Source organism: Ranitomeya variabilis, chromosome 4, assembly GCF_051348905.1.
Source record: "Ranitomeya variabilis isolate aRanVar5 chromosome 4, aRanVar5.hap1, whole genome shotgun sequence".
NCBI lineage: Eukaryota > Metazoa > Chordata > Amphibia > Anura > Dendrobatidae > Ranitomeya > Ranitomeya variabilis.
The window spans coordinates 542070484-542087131 of NC_135235.1; the positions used below are offsets into that span (position 1 = coordinate 542070484).

The 16648-nt window shown below is 51.5% G+C and overlaps 1 protein-coding gene across 2 annotated transcripts in view; it reads left to right on the forward strand.

The window, feature by feature from the left end:
• The window catches only part of ABI3 (ABI family member 3), a 159808-nt gene that overhangs the window by 109003 nt on the left and 34157 nt on the right, over positions 1–16648 (forward strand). For both annotated transcript variants that reach the window (XM_077252491.1, XM_077252492.1), the window contains exon 8: positions 3353–3460. In XM_077252491.1, the coding sequence (XP_077108606.1) occupies positions 3353–3460 (108 nt within the window). The remainder of the gene's footprint in view (positions 1–3352; positions 3461–16648) is intronic.

Sequence of the window (16648 nt, forward strand, 5' to 3'; positions counted from 1 at the left end):
TATATATGCATACACACACACTGCGGCTGGCCTATATGGGCTATACACAGCGGTCGCAGTATATTACAGTGGTATAACCTATATAACGTACATACCGTAGTCGCAGTTTCACCTATGTAATGTATATAGACTGCTGTACATACATTATATGGGTGATACTGCTACTGCGGTATATAATGGCAGTATCACTTATACTGTATATACAACAGTCAATATACATTAGACAGGTCAAACTGCAAATGCTGCATATACAATATATAGGTGATACTATGATTGCAGTGTATAGTTCCAGTATATATATACAGCAGTATCACTTATATAACGTATATACACATCAGCTGCAGTATCACCTATATAATGGATCGGATGCCGGCCGGGGATTGGTGAGGAGAGCGCTGTTCTCTTACACTGGTCCTGGCTAGCGTCAGACACAGTGAGGCTCGGGCGTCTGTGCACGCAGTGGCGGCCTTTTCAATCTTCTGCACAGGTCCAGGTGCGTGCGCTTTCCTGTTTTCCCTCACTGACAAAGGCCGCAGCTACATACGCAAGCATGAATGAGGGCTGCCATGGCCTTGGTCAGCGTGGGCACCGAGAGAGTGCGCACAAAGGCCTGTGCAGAGGATTTGAGGGGCGGGCGACCCATTTTGTAGCTCAGAGTGCTCCAGGCCCCAGGCCCTTGATAGTTGTATACTATGGGCACAGATACACAACATTATATACACTGGATGGATCAATCCTGCACCTGGCCCTGGACATACATGCACTGTATATATACAGGGCCATGTATACAGCATGTGATGTCCAGTCACCAGGTTCAGGCGTGATCACTCCAGTGCTGGATTCTGCAGACAGTCTCTGCTCACTCTCAGTATAGGGAGATTTATTGCAGGAGACTGAACTTTCCTGGAGCCGATGACCTGGCACTGACAGGGTGACCCTGAAAGTTCAGACTCCTGCAATAAATCTGTGAGCATCAGCAGAGCGCCCGCTAATACTATAGGGACCGGCCCTGGACTTATCACCGGGAGGTGAGCAGCAGCGTCCATCTCCTCACCGCACGGCGCACACAGAGCTGAAGCTCCCCCTGATGTCTGAGTCATCCACTAGATCCTCTCCTGCAGGTAGATGCAGCCATGTTCCCTCTTCAGGAGGCCGCACACAGGGAGCAGGAGGGGGCGTGTCAGCTCCACTGTGAGTGTGATGATGCAGCTGGCCGGACATAGAGAACAGCGCCGGCCACCAGCAGCCCGAATCGCTGCTAAGTGACCGGCCCGGGGGGCACACGCCCCTCTGCCACCCGGCCCAGCCCGCGCCTGGCGTTGTGTATGTTAGCACACCATCAGTATATGAAGGGGGCTGGCTGACTGCTTATTTTCCAAATCTAAGACAGTCCTCCTGTGTGTGACAGCGGATGTATAGTATAGAAAATGTTTCAGCACAGCCTGCTAGGGAGGTGCACAAATATAGGTTCCCAAACCTTAATACGTGAAATCATTTATAATTGGCACACTCCAGAAATGTGATGCAAAGGGGAATATTTAATGTACATACAGTAGTCACAAACGTTTTGGTCTGCATGGACCTTCATCAGTGTGCTAGATATATAGCTGAGGTGATGTGAACCATATAATGGGCCCCAATACAGTTAGTTTGCATCAACTGGAGAGTGTTGAGGAAAACACTAAATGATGTGGCAGTCCAGCAGTTGAAGGAAAGGAAAAAGGTGTGCAGATGACTGGTGCAGCTACGCGGTATCCACCGCAAGTAGCTAACACGACTGCTCCCGGTTGTAAACTACTGGGAAATGAATGAGACGCTGCGGGCACAGGCTCAGTAACTAGCGAAGACATCACTCAGTCTACGCTCGGTGCTTCTCATTCATTCCCCAGTAGTTTACAGCCGGGATCGGTCTCATTAGCACTGCTCCCGGTTGTAAACTGTACATTCCCCTAAATATGGATTACTGCGTGGGACTGACTGTATGCCGGACAGGTATGGGTATATTGTTGTTTTTTTATTTTTACATTTTTACAGGAGATCGAGGGCTTCGCTTGGAATGGCAGACTAATAAAGATGGGAAACATGGTTGTGTATTTTTTCATTAAAAGACTTTATTCTGCATGTGTGGTGTTTTATTAACCCTTTACAAACTATAGGATTAGAAATGGAGATGTGTCTTATTGACACCTCTCCATTACTAAGTCGGCTTAATGTCACCTTACAATAGGAAGGTGACATAACCCCTCATTACCCCACTTGCCACCACTACAGGGCAAGTGGGAAGAACCGGGCAAAGCTCCAGAATTGGGGCATCTAATAGCATCTGCGGGCTGCTGTTTTTAGGCTGGGGCGGCAATATCCCCCTTACCAGTCTGAGAATAGCAGCCCGCACCTGTGAGTTTTGCCGGGTTAGTTGAAAAATATAGGGGGGACCCCACGTCGGTTTTTTTCTTTCATTCAGTCTCCCCTGCTCGCCGGCCGAGCCGGGGAGAAGGGATGACAGCCAGCTTCAGCACCACATGCAGGGGAACAGCGCTTACTGTAGCGCTTCTTCCCCGGCGGCCATCCGTGTGGTACTGATGCAGCATACTGGTGGCACAAGGTTGCCACACGTGTACTACACACACAGACATGGATATCTCCGGTACCATGTTTTCCGGTACCGGAAATATCAGGATGTGTGAAACCAGCTTAATGTGTAGTTAAGATCAGCACCAATATAAAAGGATAGGAGCTAATCTGCAGCTCCCAGCAGCAGCCACTACATATTGAACGGAGCTGTGCTGTTCAGTTCTTTTCAGTGTTTATATCCAGTTGCCACAAGTGCAAATAACCGCTAATCGGTGGTAGTGCCAGATATCAGACCTCCACTGATCTTATACTGATGACCTACTCTGAGGATAGATTATCAATATTATATGCTTGGACAACCCTGGAGCGGAGCGTGTGGCCGCATAGCAATACATGGAGCCGCATGCTCCGCTCCCGAGTGCCGGCGGCAGTGTCAGGTATTAACATGGGAGACTCGGCCGTGTTTCTCCCATGTGTGATCCCGGCCTAGGCTTCAGTCCCATATTGTCATCAAATCATTCTGCCATAGAAAATGAAGTAATGATGGTGACTGACAGCAGCCTAGCTCTTGGGTATACTTTCTGTTCATAATCCTCCATCTCTGATTATAGTTATGCATCTGATTACAGTACAGGAAAATACACCATTGCCAGAAATGTTCTAAACACAAAGAATTTAAAGACTTTTGCTTGTTGCTACATTACTTTCACTTAAACTTTCTATATTTCTATATTTTCCCACCGATATCTTATTTTTGACTTTCACTTCCTTTATTTTCCAGGTCCCAACTTCCCTGACCCCTGTTCTTTGCCATGCAGTGACTTTCCTCCTCCTCCTCCAGAATCTGACGAGAATGGTTCACTGTGGCTCTCTGCTCCAGTTATGAAAGGTATTTTGATCTTGTTCTGGAAACACTTGCCCTGTAAAAACTGGGATATAGCAGCAAATAATGCATAACAGACAAAATCCAAATGAAGAAAACTGAAGCCGTCCTTATAGCTCTTGCACTCTGTACATGAAGTTGTGATGCTATGTAAACTGTAGAGAAAATAAAAATGCAATGTTTTGGAAATCTCTTATAGCCATATTTTATTCACTATATAAAATACATGTCAGATTCTGAGCATTGGACATTTTTTCATTTAATTTGAAAAAAATTTACTCATTTAGAAATTGAGGCAGCAACACAGCCCCAGCTATGTTTTGCCAAAATCTGCATTAAGTTTACCAAAAACGTGTGGGAAATCGTGGGATGAGATTGAGGTTGAACTTTTGGGCAATAATTCCAAAAGGTATGTTGGTGCAAAGCTAACACACGCATTATCAAAAGAACACAATGCCCACAGTGAAGCATGGCCGAGGCAGTATTATGCTTTAGGATTGTTTTTTTGGCAAGGTAGAAGACATTTTGAACAGTTCCAAATGTCAGTCAATTTTGCAAAGAAAACTTTAGGCCTCTGCTAAAAAGCTACAGATGAAGAGGAATTCAATCTTTAAGCTTGACAAAGACCCTAAGCATACCTATAAATGATAAAAAGAATAGTTTAATGAGAAGAAGATCAAAGCTGTGGCCAAGAGGTGATTCCAATAGCAAATCAATGGGTTGGCCTGAAGAGGGAACTGTACAGAGGAGATGGTTGCCAATTTTGGTTGCCATGCAGATATATATATAGGTTACAAACTAGATATTTTCTGTAGCTTTGTTCCTAACCCAAATACTGTATGTATTTAAGTTGGAACAGTAAAGAGAGAAAAAACTAATATTTACCCCACTGCTGATTGCTCCGGCCACCCCTCTGCTCGAAGCCCGCAATATGGTCCTTTTCTGTCATTGGGCACTCTGCATCTCTTGGCCACAGAAGACACTATAGATTGGCACTTATAGCCACGTCAAGGCCTCGGAGGGTACGGAGCATTATAAGGTTGCAACGGCATAGTCGCATCTTTATGACGTACTGTGACCTTCAAAGCCTGGACACGGCCAGAAGTCTTGGAGATGCGGCATGCAAAGGCAGAAAGATGACTGTACTGCAAGGAAAGTTTTCAAAGCTTTGCTAGTGTCTATAGTAGTGATGCCCTTTATTTATAAACTGGAAATTATGCATTTTTAGAATAAATTCCTATTGAATATACTGGTCTGTATGTAAGCTGCTAAAAAGCCTATAGGCCTGTGTAGGTGTTTGTTAGAAGTTCTTGTCCATTTATATGTGACTTGCTATTGAACCCGTTCTACGCCCCGGTGGCGAGCATTTATATTGGTATATGGTCTCCATCCTGGTATGTGCTGCTCCCATTCTGCGCCCCCATCCTGTCATGCTGCTCCATCCTGCGTCCTCATTCTGTCATGTGCTGCTCCCATCCTGCGCCCCCATCCTGTCATATGCTGCTCCATCCTGCGTCCTCATTCTGTCATGTGCTGCTCCCATCCTGCGCCGCCATCCTGTCATATGCTGCTCCATCCTACACCCCCATCCTGTCATGTGTGTTCCCCCATTCTGTCATGTGCTGCTCCCATCCTGCGCCCCATCCTGTCATGTGCTCCCATCCTGCGCCCCATCCTGTCATGTGCTTCCATCCTACACCCCCATCCTGTCATGTGTGCGCCCCCATTCTGTCATGTGCTGCTCCCATCGTGCGCAATCATTCTGTCATGTGCTGCTCCCAGCCCGCGCCCCATTCTGTCACGTGCTGCTCCCATCCCGTGCCCCCATTCTGTTGTAATGTGCTGCACCCATTCTGTTCCTGTTTCTGTAGCGCCCCCACCGCCGCAGGGCCGAGGGGTACCCGGTACCGGGCCTCTGAAGTCTCAGCTCTGGGGTTGTCACGGCGGCTAGGCCCCGGTCCGTGACCCTGCCGTGGGGCGCACAGGGAACAATAGGTGTGGATAATGTAGATGGGGGTGAGGCTGTAGTGGTGCGGTGCAGTAAATAACAAGGACACCAGGTTGCAGTCTCTTTACCTCTTTACTGAAGATCTCTGGGTCCTCAGTCCGGAATACGGTTCACCAGGCTGCGCAAGTCCGGCCGGTCCAATGGCACCTCCAGAGTTCTCCTCACAGGTGGAAATCGGTGCCTTCCTTCTAGCGCTATGTGTTGTGGTCCTTCCCTGCTGTGCTTACGGAAAGTCCCCCACAACTGTTGTGTCTGTTTCTTAAGTTCCCTCACAACTCGATTAAATGATGTTCTTCTAATCCTCCGTCCCTCCCTGATGTTCTGGTTGGGACGGCACCCGTTTGACGGGTAGGCTCGGAGATCTTCCGGGACCCTAGAGTCGCCCCTCTCCACAAGTTGCCCCCCAAGACTGCATAGGTGATTTGAGTTAGACAGCCCGCCTTAGACTGACTGTCCTGCCGCTGTTTAGAGTATTGCTTGAAGCTGAATCTTATGATACTCCCTCGGCGTTCCGGCCACCGGTAATGCGCCTCAGTAGGGTGTTGCTCCGGTCTTACAGCACGACCCCTACTGGTATTTCTCCTTTTGCTTGATCTCGCTTCTCACTCAGCACAATCTATCTCGCTTCTAGTCCTTCCTTGGGCACCGCCGCTACCCGGAGCAGGCGCGGTCCCGTTACGTTCGCTCAAGTTGCCAAGCCTCTGTCAGGATCCCACCCCTGACAGAGACCCTACTGTATCTTCCCCCACAACACCCTCTGCCACAAGGTGTTGCCTGGTTCCAACCCAGTCAGCTTTCTGATCTAACTTCCTGCCTGACCCCCAGTTTACCCACTATGGTGGGGAGTGGCCTAATGAATAGAACCCTTAGCTCCCCCCGGAGGCCCAGCTGTGAAATGTATTGGTGTCTGTGATACCTGATCAGATGAACTCCTTCAGTGCCATCGGACGCACCATGGCTCCCCATAGTGGCGGAGCCACAGTACTGCAACGACCAGGACTCTGGGGCGCTGCACTCCCCCCTGGTTAAACACAGTACTCCGGGACTGGGAAGAAAACAACAATACAAGTTAGCAAAAAGACATACAGTTTCGTTGAGTGTAATAACAATAAGTATACTTGAACAGGCTTCCCTTTATGGGAGGTAAGGACACTTGAACGTTACTAACATGGTTAACATTATAAATTACAGGCTATAAATAACTCCTGTTACCCAACCGGGTATTCTACTAAGTGCAAAATTGTTGGACAATAATTTAACATTGCCTTTAAGGACTTACACTCTAAATCCACTAAAGACCTTCCTATAATCACATTATAAGGCAATTTAACTTTCTCATTCTCCTTCTTTAAATCTGCAGGACCGCCTGTCCTATCGGCACCAGACCTACTGCCTCTCCTTTCAGTTACAGGACCGCCCCGTTCAGCCAGGGCCTACTGCCTTTTCAACTACTATACACAGTATAGAACATAACATTATTTTCGGGTTAAGAGCACTGAGCCATTTCTACATGACTCCTATAAGGACTCAGGGTTTACCTTCTATCCTAACTATCTATCAGCATTATTAAAACATTTTCTATTGAACATTAAGCCTTCTCATTATCTTTCTCTCTATCATGCATGCTGGACACCGCATCTATCCCTACGGGCCCACTGCATCTTTCTTCTATCTTTCACCTTTTTCTTCTCAGAGAACATCATCAGTATTTCTTCACAATTAACTAATTAAATACATATAACTCTCTCATATAAACATTATCATCACGTTCTTTGGTCAAGACATTATTGCTTCCGGTCTTAAAGCAATATCACGGTTTAAGCGCAACAAATGAACATCCCCTTTAAGAGGGGACCAAGTCTCTATGAGGTAGCGTATCTTCTCAAGCTACCAGTCCATACTCAGCAAAGGTTCCAGTGTGGTATCTTCACAAAGAGTCCTTCTTTAAGTAAAACCAGTAGGGAGCGCCTTTAATAAGGTGCAAACTATATACAAGAAGTTCGGATCATGCACTGTTCATGATTTCAGCAGTTCTAGAAACTTGTGCAAAAACTTTAGAAAAATCAAATAAAAGCAAAACAATAGGGATCCCAGGTCAACAGAAGGATCCCCTTAAGAGTTAACCCTGGACGGGTTCAGTAGCAAAAATCAGGAAACAACAAACCAACAGTTAAAAAACTATGTACATCTTTAAAGCATTATGCTTACTCGTCTTTCGGGGAGGAAGGTGGTTTCCTCCCGGGCCTCACCAGACCAACGGGTCGTCCTGCCGGTTCTAGGATCGGGTCCCGCCCCAACAACGACAGGATCCCTCGCCGGGATGTTCTTTTTACCGAGGATCCGGCACGCCCCCACGGTGCATGGTGGGTCCGGGTCCCTCGCTGCTCCCCAGGATCAGGTTCTGTTGTCTTATCGGCGGGAGGTTTATCTTCGGGAGTTGCAGCGGCGGCCTGAAGCGCGACGCACCGCTGGACGCCCCGCGCCATCCAGCCCGCTTCGCCGGTTGCTCTCCTCCACCTGGTGTAAGTGACGGCATCACCCGGCTCCAGGTCACGATCAAACCTTCCACTGCAAGGTTCCACCTCCTCTCGGTCCACGTGGACTTGTAGCGGCTCCCCGATCTCCTGGATAACCCCGCGTCCATATCGGGGGTTGAAGGAGACCACTACACCCCAGTGGGACAAGGGGGGCTCCGCAACAGTGAGTAAGTCTACCTGGGGTACCGGTTGTGGTCGGGCTCGCCATGCAGCCATCATGCGCCGCAGGTGTTCGGCCTCAGGCATGAGTTTCAGGCCCGGTGTCTGCGGCGCGCTGTCAGCCGCGACCGGGTTGAGAGGATCAGGGGACATTGGAGACAAGCAGACCTCCGTGGGTTGGCCCAGCCGAGCAGTCACACGGGCATCGGCCTCCAGGCGGGCAGCGATCCGCCGGGCCTCGGCTGCGGCCATACATTCTTCCGACGGCGGCCGGGGGGGTCGGCCCATCGTTGGCTCCGTAAGGGTCAGCTCCCGCAGTGACGGCGTATCCTGAGCCACATCGGGCTGTCCAGCCTCTCTCTGCGTTCGACCATCCCCATGCGGTGCCTCCGGCGTCGCCATCTTTTTCTCCTCTCCAATGTCTTCTTCCCGCGGTCTCTTTCGTGGGCGGCCCCGTCTCCATGGTCTCCACCCTCCAAACAGGATCAGGAGGCGGACCTCAGCTGTTGACGGACACGTCCTCAAAACACAGAAATATTTAGACTGGGCGGCCATTGCTGTTCGCGCTCTCCAGCTTGCCTACGCCCACTTCACGCCCCTCTTCTCCTCCCGCGCTCTCCTCAGCGCTGTAATGGCGGCGGATTTTGGCGGCAAATGGCACAGCACACAGTCTCTCAATAAAGTACAGTCCAAGCACGTCAAGTCACAGTCCCAAGGCACACATGACCTGATTCTTCAGGCTTAAGTAGATCCTGTTCGTGACGCCAAGTTGTAGCGCCCCCACCGCCGCAGGGCCGAGGGGTACCCGGTACCGGGCCTCTGAAGTCTCTGCTCTGGGGTTGTCACGGCGGCTAGGCCCCGGTCCGTGACCCTGCCGTGGGGCGCACAGGGAACAATAGGTGTGGATAATGTAGATGGGGGTGAGGCTGTAGTGGTGCGTTGCAGTAAATAACGAGGACACCAGGTTGCAGTCTCTTTACCTCTTTACTGAAGATCTCTGGGTCCTCAGTCCGGAATACGGTTCACCAGGCTGCGCAAGTCCGGCCGGTCCAATGGCACCTCCAGAGTTCTCCTCACAGGTGGAAATCGGTGCCTTCCTTCTAGCGCTATGTGTTGTGGTCCTTCCCTGCTGTGCTTACGGAAAGTCCCCCACAACTGTTGTGTCTGTTTCTTAAGTTCCCTCACAACTCGATTAAATGATGTTCTTCTAATCCTCCGTCCCTCCCTGATGTTCTGGTTGGGACGGCACCCGTTTGACGGGTAGGCTCGGAGCTCTTCCGGGACCCTAGAGTCGCCCCTCTCCACAAGTTGCCCCCCAAGACTGCATAGGTGATTTGAGTTAGACAGCCCGCCTTAGACTGACTGTCCTGCTGCTGTTTAGAGTATTGCTTGAAGCTGAATCTTATGATACTCCCTCGGCGTTCCGGCCACCGGTAATGCGCCTCAGTAGGGTGTTGCTCCGGTCTTACAGCACGACCCCTACTGGTATTTCTCCTTTTGCTTGATCTCGTTTCTCACTCAGCACAATCTATCTCGCTTCTAGTCCTTCCTTGGGCACCGCCGCTACCCGGAGCAGGCGCGGTCCCGTTACGTTCGCTCAAGTTGCCAAGCCTCTGTCAGGATCCCACCCCTGACAGAGACCCTACTGTATCTTCCCCCACAACACCCTCTGCCACAAGGTGTTGCCTGGTTCCAACCCAGTCAGCTTTCTGATCTAACTTCCTGCCTGACCCCCAGTTTACCCACTATGGTGGGGAGTGGCCTAATGAATAGAACCCTTAGCTCCCCCCGGAGGCCCAGCTGTGAAATGTATTGGTGTCTGTGATACCTGATCAGATGAACTCCTTCAGTGCCATCGGACGCACCATGGCTCCCCATAGTGGCGGAGCCACAGTACTGCAACGACCAGGACTCTGGGGCGCTGCATTTCCATTCTGCCATATGTTGCTCCCATCTTTTTCTCTCCGGCTCTACTGCCCGCGGGCGGCTGTGCTGAGTGTCGGCGGCTGTGCTGAGTGCCGGCGGCTGTGCTGAGCGCCGGCGGCTGTGCGTGGCTGTGCTGAGCGCCGGCGGCTGTGCGTGGCTGTGCTGAGCGCCGGCGGCTGTGCGTGGCTGTGTTGAGCGCCGGCGGCTGTGCGGAGCCCCGGCGGCTGTGCGTGGCTGTCCTGAGTGCCGGCGGCTGTGCTGAGCGCCGGCGGCTGTGCGTGGCTGTGCTGAGCGCCGGCGGCTGTGCGTGGGTGTGCTGAGCGCCGGCGGCTGTGCGTGGCTGTGCTGAGCGCCGGCGGCTGTGCGTGGCTGTGCTGAGCGCCGGCGGCTGTGCGTGGCTGTGCTGAGCGCCGGCGGCTGTGTGTGGCGGTGCTGAGCGCGGACGGCTGTGCTGAGCGCCGGCGGCTGTGCTGAGTGCCGGCGGCTGTGGTGAGTGCGGGCGGCTGTGCGTCGCTGTGGTGAGTGCGGGCAGCTGTGCGTGGCTGTGGTGAGTGCGGGCAGCTGTGCGTGGCGGTGCTGAGTGCGGGCGGCTGTGCGTGGCTGTGCTGAGTGCGGGCGGCTGTGCGTGGCTGTGCTGAGTGCAGGCGGCTGTGCGTGGCTGTGGTGAGTGCGGGCGGCTGTGCGTGGCGGTGCTGAGTGCGGGCAGCTGTGCGTGGCGGTGCTGAGTGCGGGCGGCTGTGCGTGGCTGTGGTGAGTGCGGGCGGCTGTGCGTGGCTGTGGTGAGTGCGGGCGGCTGTGCGTGGCTGTGGTGAGTGCGGGCGGCTGTGCGTGGCTGTGGTGAGTGCGGGCGGCTGTGCGTGGCTGTGCTGAGCGCCGGCGGCTGTGCTGAGCGCCGGCGGCTGTGCTGAGTGCCGGCGGCTGTGCGTGGCTGTGGTGAGTGCGGGCGGCTGTGCGTGGCTGTGGTGAGTGCGGGCAGCTGTGCGTGGCGGTGCTGAGTGCGAGCGGCTGTGCGTGGCGGTGCTGAGTGCGGGCGGCTGTGCGTGGCTGTGGTGAGTGCGGGCGGCTGTGCGTGGCTGTGGTGAGTGCGGGCAGCTGTGCGTGGCGGTGCTGAGTGCAGGCGGCTGTGCGTGGCGGTGGTGAGTGCGGGCGGCTGTGCGTGGCTGTGGTGAGTGCGGGCGGCTGTGCGTGGCTGTGCTGAGTGCAGGCGGCTGTGCGTGGCTGTGGTGAGTGCGGGCGGCTGTGCGTGGCGGTGCTGAGTGCGGGCAGCTGTGCGTGGCGGTGCTGAGTGCGGGCGGCTGTGCGTGGCTGTGGTGAGTGCGGGCGGCTGTGCGTGGCTGTGGTGAGTGCGGGCGGCTGTGCGTGGCTGTGGTGAGTGCGGGCGGCTGTGCGTGGCTGTGGTGAGTGCGGGCGGCTGTGCGTGGCTGTGCTGAGCGCCGGCGGCTGTGCTGAGCGCCGGCGGCTGTGCGTGGCTGTGCTGAGCGCCGGCGGCTGTGCTGAGTGCAGGCGGCTGTGCGTGGCTGTGGTGAGTGCGGGCGGCTGTGCGTGGCGGTGCTGAGTGCGGGCAGCTGTGCGTGGCGGTGCTGAGTGCGGGCGGCTGTGCGTGGCTGTGGTGAGTGCGGGCGGCTGTGCGTGGCTGTGGTGAGTGCGGGCGGCTGTGCGTGGCTGTGGTGAGTGCGGGCGGCTGTGCGTGGCTGTGGTGAGTGCGGGCGGCTGTGCGTGGCTGTGCTGAGCGCCGGCGGCTGTGCTGAGCGCCGGCGGCTGTGCTGAGTGCCGGCGGCTGTGCGTGGCTGTGGTGAGTGCGGGCGGCTGTGCGTGGCTGTGGTGAGTGCGGGCAGCTGTGCGTGGCGGTGCTGAGTGCGAGCGGCTGTGCGTGGCGGTGCTGAGTGCGGGCGGCTGTGCGTGGCTGTGGTGAGTGCGGGCGGCTGTGCGTGGCTGTGGTGAGTGCGGGCAGCTGTGCGTGGCGGTGCTGAGTGCGGGCGGCTGTGCGTGGCGGTGGTGAGTGCGGGCGGCTGTGCGTGGCTGTGGTGAGTGCGGGCGGCTGTGCGTGGCTGTGGTGAGTGCGGGCGGCTGTGCGTGGCTGTGGTGAGTGCGGGCGGCTGTGCGTGGCTGTGGTGAGTGCGGGCGGCTGTGCGTGGCTGTGCTGAGTGCGGGCGGCTGTGCGTGGCGCCGAGTGCTGGGGGCCTGAGCAGGCGGGGACACGGGCGCGCTGTGGGGGTCAGGTGCCGGAGTCGCCGCTAGCTCAGGCCCCCGGCACTTGCTATATTTACCTGACTGTCCCGTTCCACTGCTGCACGCCGCTTCATCCTCCACATCCTCTGGCTGTGACTGTTCAGTCAGAGGGCGGCGCGCATTAAGCGCGTCATCGTGCCCTCTGAACTGAACGTCACAGGCAGAGGATGGAGCAGCGCGCATTGGTGGAACGGGACAGTCAGGTAAATATAGCATACTCACACCCTCCTGGCTGGTACCTGCTTTTCCGTTGGAGATCGCGGTGTGCGTTCACTGCTTACGCATACCGCGATCTCCTGGGAGCGTCACTCTGTGGGGTCCAGACTGCGCCGGCGCTTGCGCAGTCTATAGAGGCTTCGGACAGAGTGACGCTCCCAGCGTTATATTATAGATACTTACAGTACCTTACCTCTGTCATCCTGGGTTCAATCTAACATGGGCAAATCTGTTGCCCACAGGACTGGCTTTATTAACCCCTTCACCCCCAAGGGTGGTTTGCACGTTAATGACCGGGCCAATTTTTACAATTCTGACCACTGTCCCTTTATGAGGCTATAACTCTGGAACGCTTTGACGGATCTTGGCGATTCTGACATTGTTTTCTCGTGACATATTGTACTTCATGTTAGTGGTAAAATTTATTCGATATAACTTGCGTTTATTTGTGAAAAAAATGGAAATTTGGCGAAAATTATGAAAATTTTGCAATTTTCCAACTTTGAATTTTTATGCCCTTAAATCACAGACATATGTCACGCAAAATACTTAATAAGTAACATTTCCCACATGTCTACTTTACATCAGTACAATTTTGGAACCAACATTTTTTTTTGTGACGGAGTTATAAGGGTTAAAAGTTGACCAGCAATTTCTCATTTTTACAACACCATGGTGTCATATAGACACCATATAGAGGGGTCTATATGATAGAAAATACCCAAGTGTGACACCATTCTAAAAACTGCACCCCTCAAGGTGCTCAAAACCACATTCAAGAAGTTTATTAACCCTTCAGGTGTTTCACAGGAATTTTTGGAATGTTTAAATAAAAATGAACATTTAACTTTTTTTCACACAAAATTTATTTCAGCTCCAATTTGTTTTATTTTACCAAGGGTAACAGGAGAAAATGGACCCCCAAAGTTGTTGTATAATTTGTCCTGAGTACGCTGATACCCCATATGTGGGGGTAAACCATTGTTTGGGCGCATGGCAGAGCTTGGAAGGGAAGGAGCGCCATTTGACTTTTCAATGCAAAATTGACTGGAATTGAGATGGGACGCCATGTTGCGTTTGGAGAGCCCCTGATGTGCCTAAACATTGAAACTCCCTACAAGTGACACCATTTTGGAAAGTAGACCCCCTAAGGAACTTATCTAGATGTGTGGTGAGCACTTTGACCCACCAAGTGCTTCACAGAAGTTTATAATGCAGAGCCGTAAAAATAAAAAATCATATTTTTTCACAAAAATGATCTTTTCGCCCCCAATTTTTTATTTTCCCAAGGGTAAGAGAAGAAATTGGACCGCAAAAAATGTTGTGCAATTTGTCCTGAGTACGCTGATACCCCATATGTGGGTGTAAACCATTGTTTGGGCGCATGGCAGAGCTTGGAAGGGAAGGAGCGCCATTTGACTTTTCAATGCAAAATTGACTGGAATTGAGATGGGACGCCATGTTGCGTTTGGAGAGCCCCTGATGTGCCTAAACATTGAAACTCCCTACAAGTGACACCATTTTGGAAAGTAGACCCCCTAAGGAACTTATCTAGATGTGTGGTGAGCACTTTGACCCACCAAGTGCTTCACAGAAGTTTATAATGCAGAGCCGTAAAAATAAAAAATCATATTTTTTCACACAAATGATCTTTTCGCCCCCAATTTTTTATTTTCCCAAGGGTAAGAGAAGAAATTGGACCCCAAAAAATGTTGTGCAATTTGTCCTGAGTACGCTGATACCCCATATGTGGGTGTAAACCATTGTTTGGGCGCATGGCAGAGCTTGGAAGGGAAGGAGCGCCATTTGACTTTTCAATGCAAAATTGACTGGAATTGAGATGGGACGCCATGTTGCGTTTGGAGAGCCCCTGATGTGCCTAAACATTGAAACTCCCTACAAGTGACACCATTTTGGAAAGTAGACCCCCTAAGGAACTTATCTAGATGTGTTTTGAGAGCTTTGAACCCCCAAGTGTTTCACTACAGATTATAACGCAGAGCCGTGAAAATAATTTTTTTTTTTTTTCTCAAAAATGATTTTTTAGCCCCCAGCTTTGTATTTTTACAAGGGTAACAGAATAAATTGGACCCCAAAATTTGTTTTCCAATTTGTCCTGAGTACGCTGATACCCCATATGTGGGGGGGAACTACTGTTTGGGCGCATGACAGAGCTCGGAAGGGAAGGAGCGCCATTTGGAATGCAGACTTAAATGGATTGGTCAGCAGCCGTCACGTTGCATTTGCAGAGCCCCTGATGTACCCAAACAGTACAAACCCCCCACAAGTGACCCCATATTGGAAACTAGACCTCCCAAGGAACTTATCTAGATGTGTTTTGAGAACTTTGAACCCCCAAGTGTTTCACTAAAGTTTATAGCGCAAATCCGTGAAAATAAAAATTCTTTTTTTTTTTCACAAAAATGATTTTTTAGCCCCCAGTTTTGTATTTTCACAAGGGTAACAGGATAAATTGGACCCCAAAAGTTGTTGTCCAATTTGTCCTGAGTACGCTGATACCCCATATGTGGGGGGGAACCACTGTTTGGGTGCATGACAGAGCTCGGAAGGGAAGGAGCACCATTTGGAATGCAGCCTTAAATGGATTGGTCTGCAGGCGTCACGTTGCATTTGCAGAGCCCCTGATGTACCCAAACAGTACAAACCCCCCACAAGTGACCCCATATTGGAAACTAGACCTCCCAAGGAACTTATCTAGATGTGTTGTGAGAACTTTGAACCCCCAAGTGTTTCACTACAGTTTATAATGCAGAGCCGTGAAAATAAAACATCTTTTTTTTCCCACAAAAATGATTTTTAGCCCCCCAAATTTTTATTTTCCTAAGGATAACAAGAGAGCTTGGACCCCAGAAGTTGTTGTTCAATTTGTCCCGAGTACGCTGATAACACATATGTTGGGGTAAACCCCTTTTTGGGCGCACGGGAGAGCTCGGAAGGGAAGGAGCACTGTTTTACTTTTTCAACGCAGAATTGGCTGGAATTGAGATTGGACGCCATGTCGCGCTTGGAGAGCCCCTGATGTGCCTGGACAGTGGAAACTCCCCAATTCTACCTGAAACCCTAACCCAAACACACCCCTAACCCTAATCCCAACGGTAACCCTAACCACACCCCTAGCCCTGACACACCCATAATTCTAATCCCAACCCTAATCCAAACGTAAATGTAATCCAAACCCTAACCCTAACTTTAGCCCCAACCTTAACTTTAGCCCCAACCCTAACTTTAGCCCCAACCCTAACTTTACCTCCAACCCTAGCCCTAACCCTAACCCTACCCCTACCCCTAACCCTAAACGTGACTGAAATACGTGGCACTGAAATACGTGGCACTGAAATACGTGGCACTGAAATACGTGGCACTGAAATACGTGGCACTTAAATACGTGGCACTTAAATACGTGGCACTTAAATACGTGGCACTGAAATACGTGGCACTGAAATACGTGGCACTGAAATACGTGGCACTGAAATACGTGGCACTTAAATACGTGGCACTGAAATATGTGATACGTGGCACTTAAACACGTGGCACTGAAACACGTGGCACTGAAACACGTGGCACTGAAATACGTGATACGTGGCACTGAAATACGTGGCACTGAAATACGTGGCACTGAAATACGTGGCACTGAAATATGTGATACGTGGCACTTAAATACGTGGCACTGAAATACGTGGCACTGAAATACGTGGCACTGAAATACGTGGCACTGAAATACGTGGCACTGAAATATGTGATACGTGGCACTTAAATACGTGGCACTGAAACACGTGGCACTGAAATACGTGATACATGGCACTGAAATACGTGGCACTGAAATACGTGGCACTGAAATACGTGGCACTGAAACACGTGCAACTGAAATACGTGGTACTAAAATATGTGGCACTGAAATACGTGATACGTGGCACTGAAATACGTGGCACTGAAACACGTGGCACTGAAATATGTGATACGTTGCCCTGAAATACATGGCACTGAAATACATGGCACTGAAATACGTGGCACTGAAATACGTGGCACTGAAATACGTGGCACTGAAATACGTGGCACTGAAATACGTGGCACTGAAATACGTGGCACTATGACTGTCAG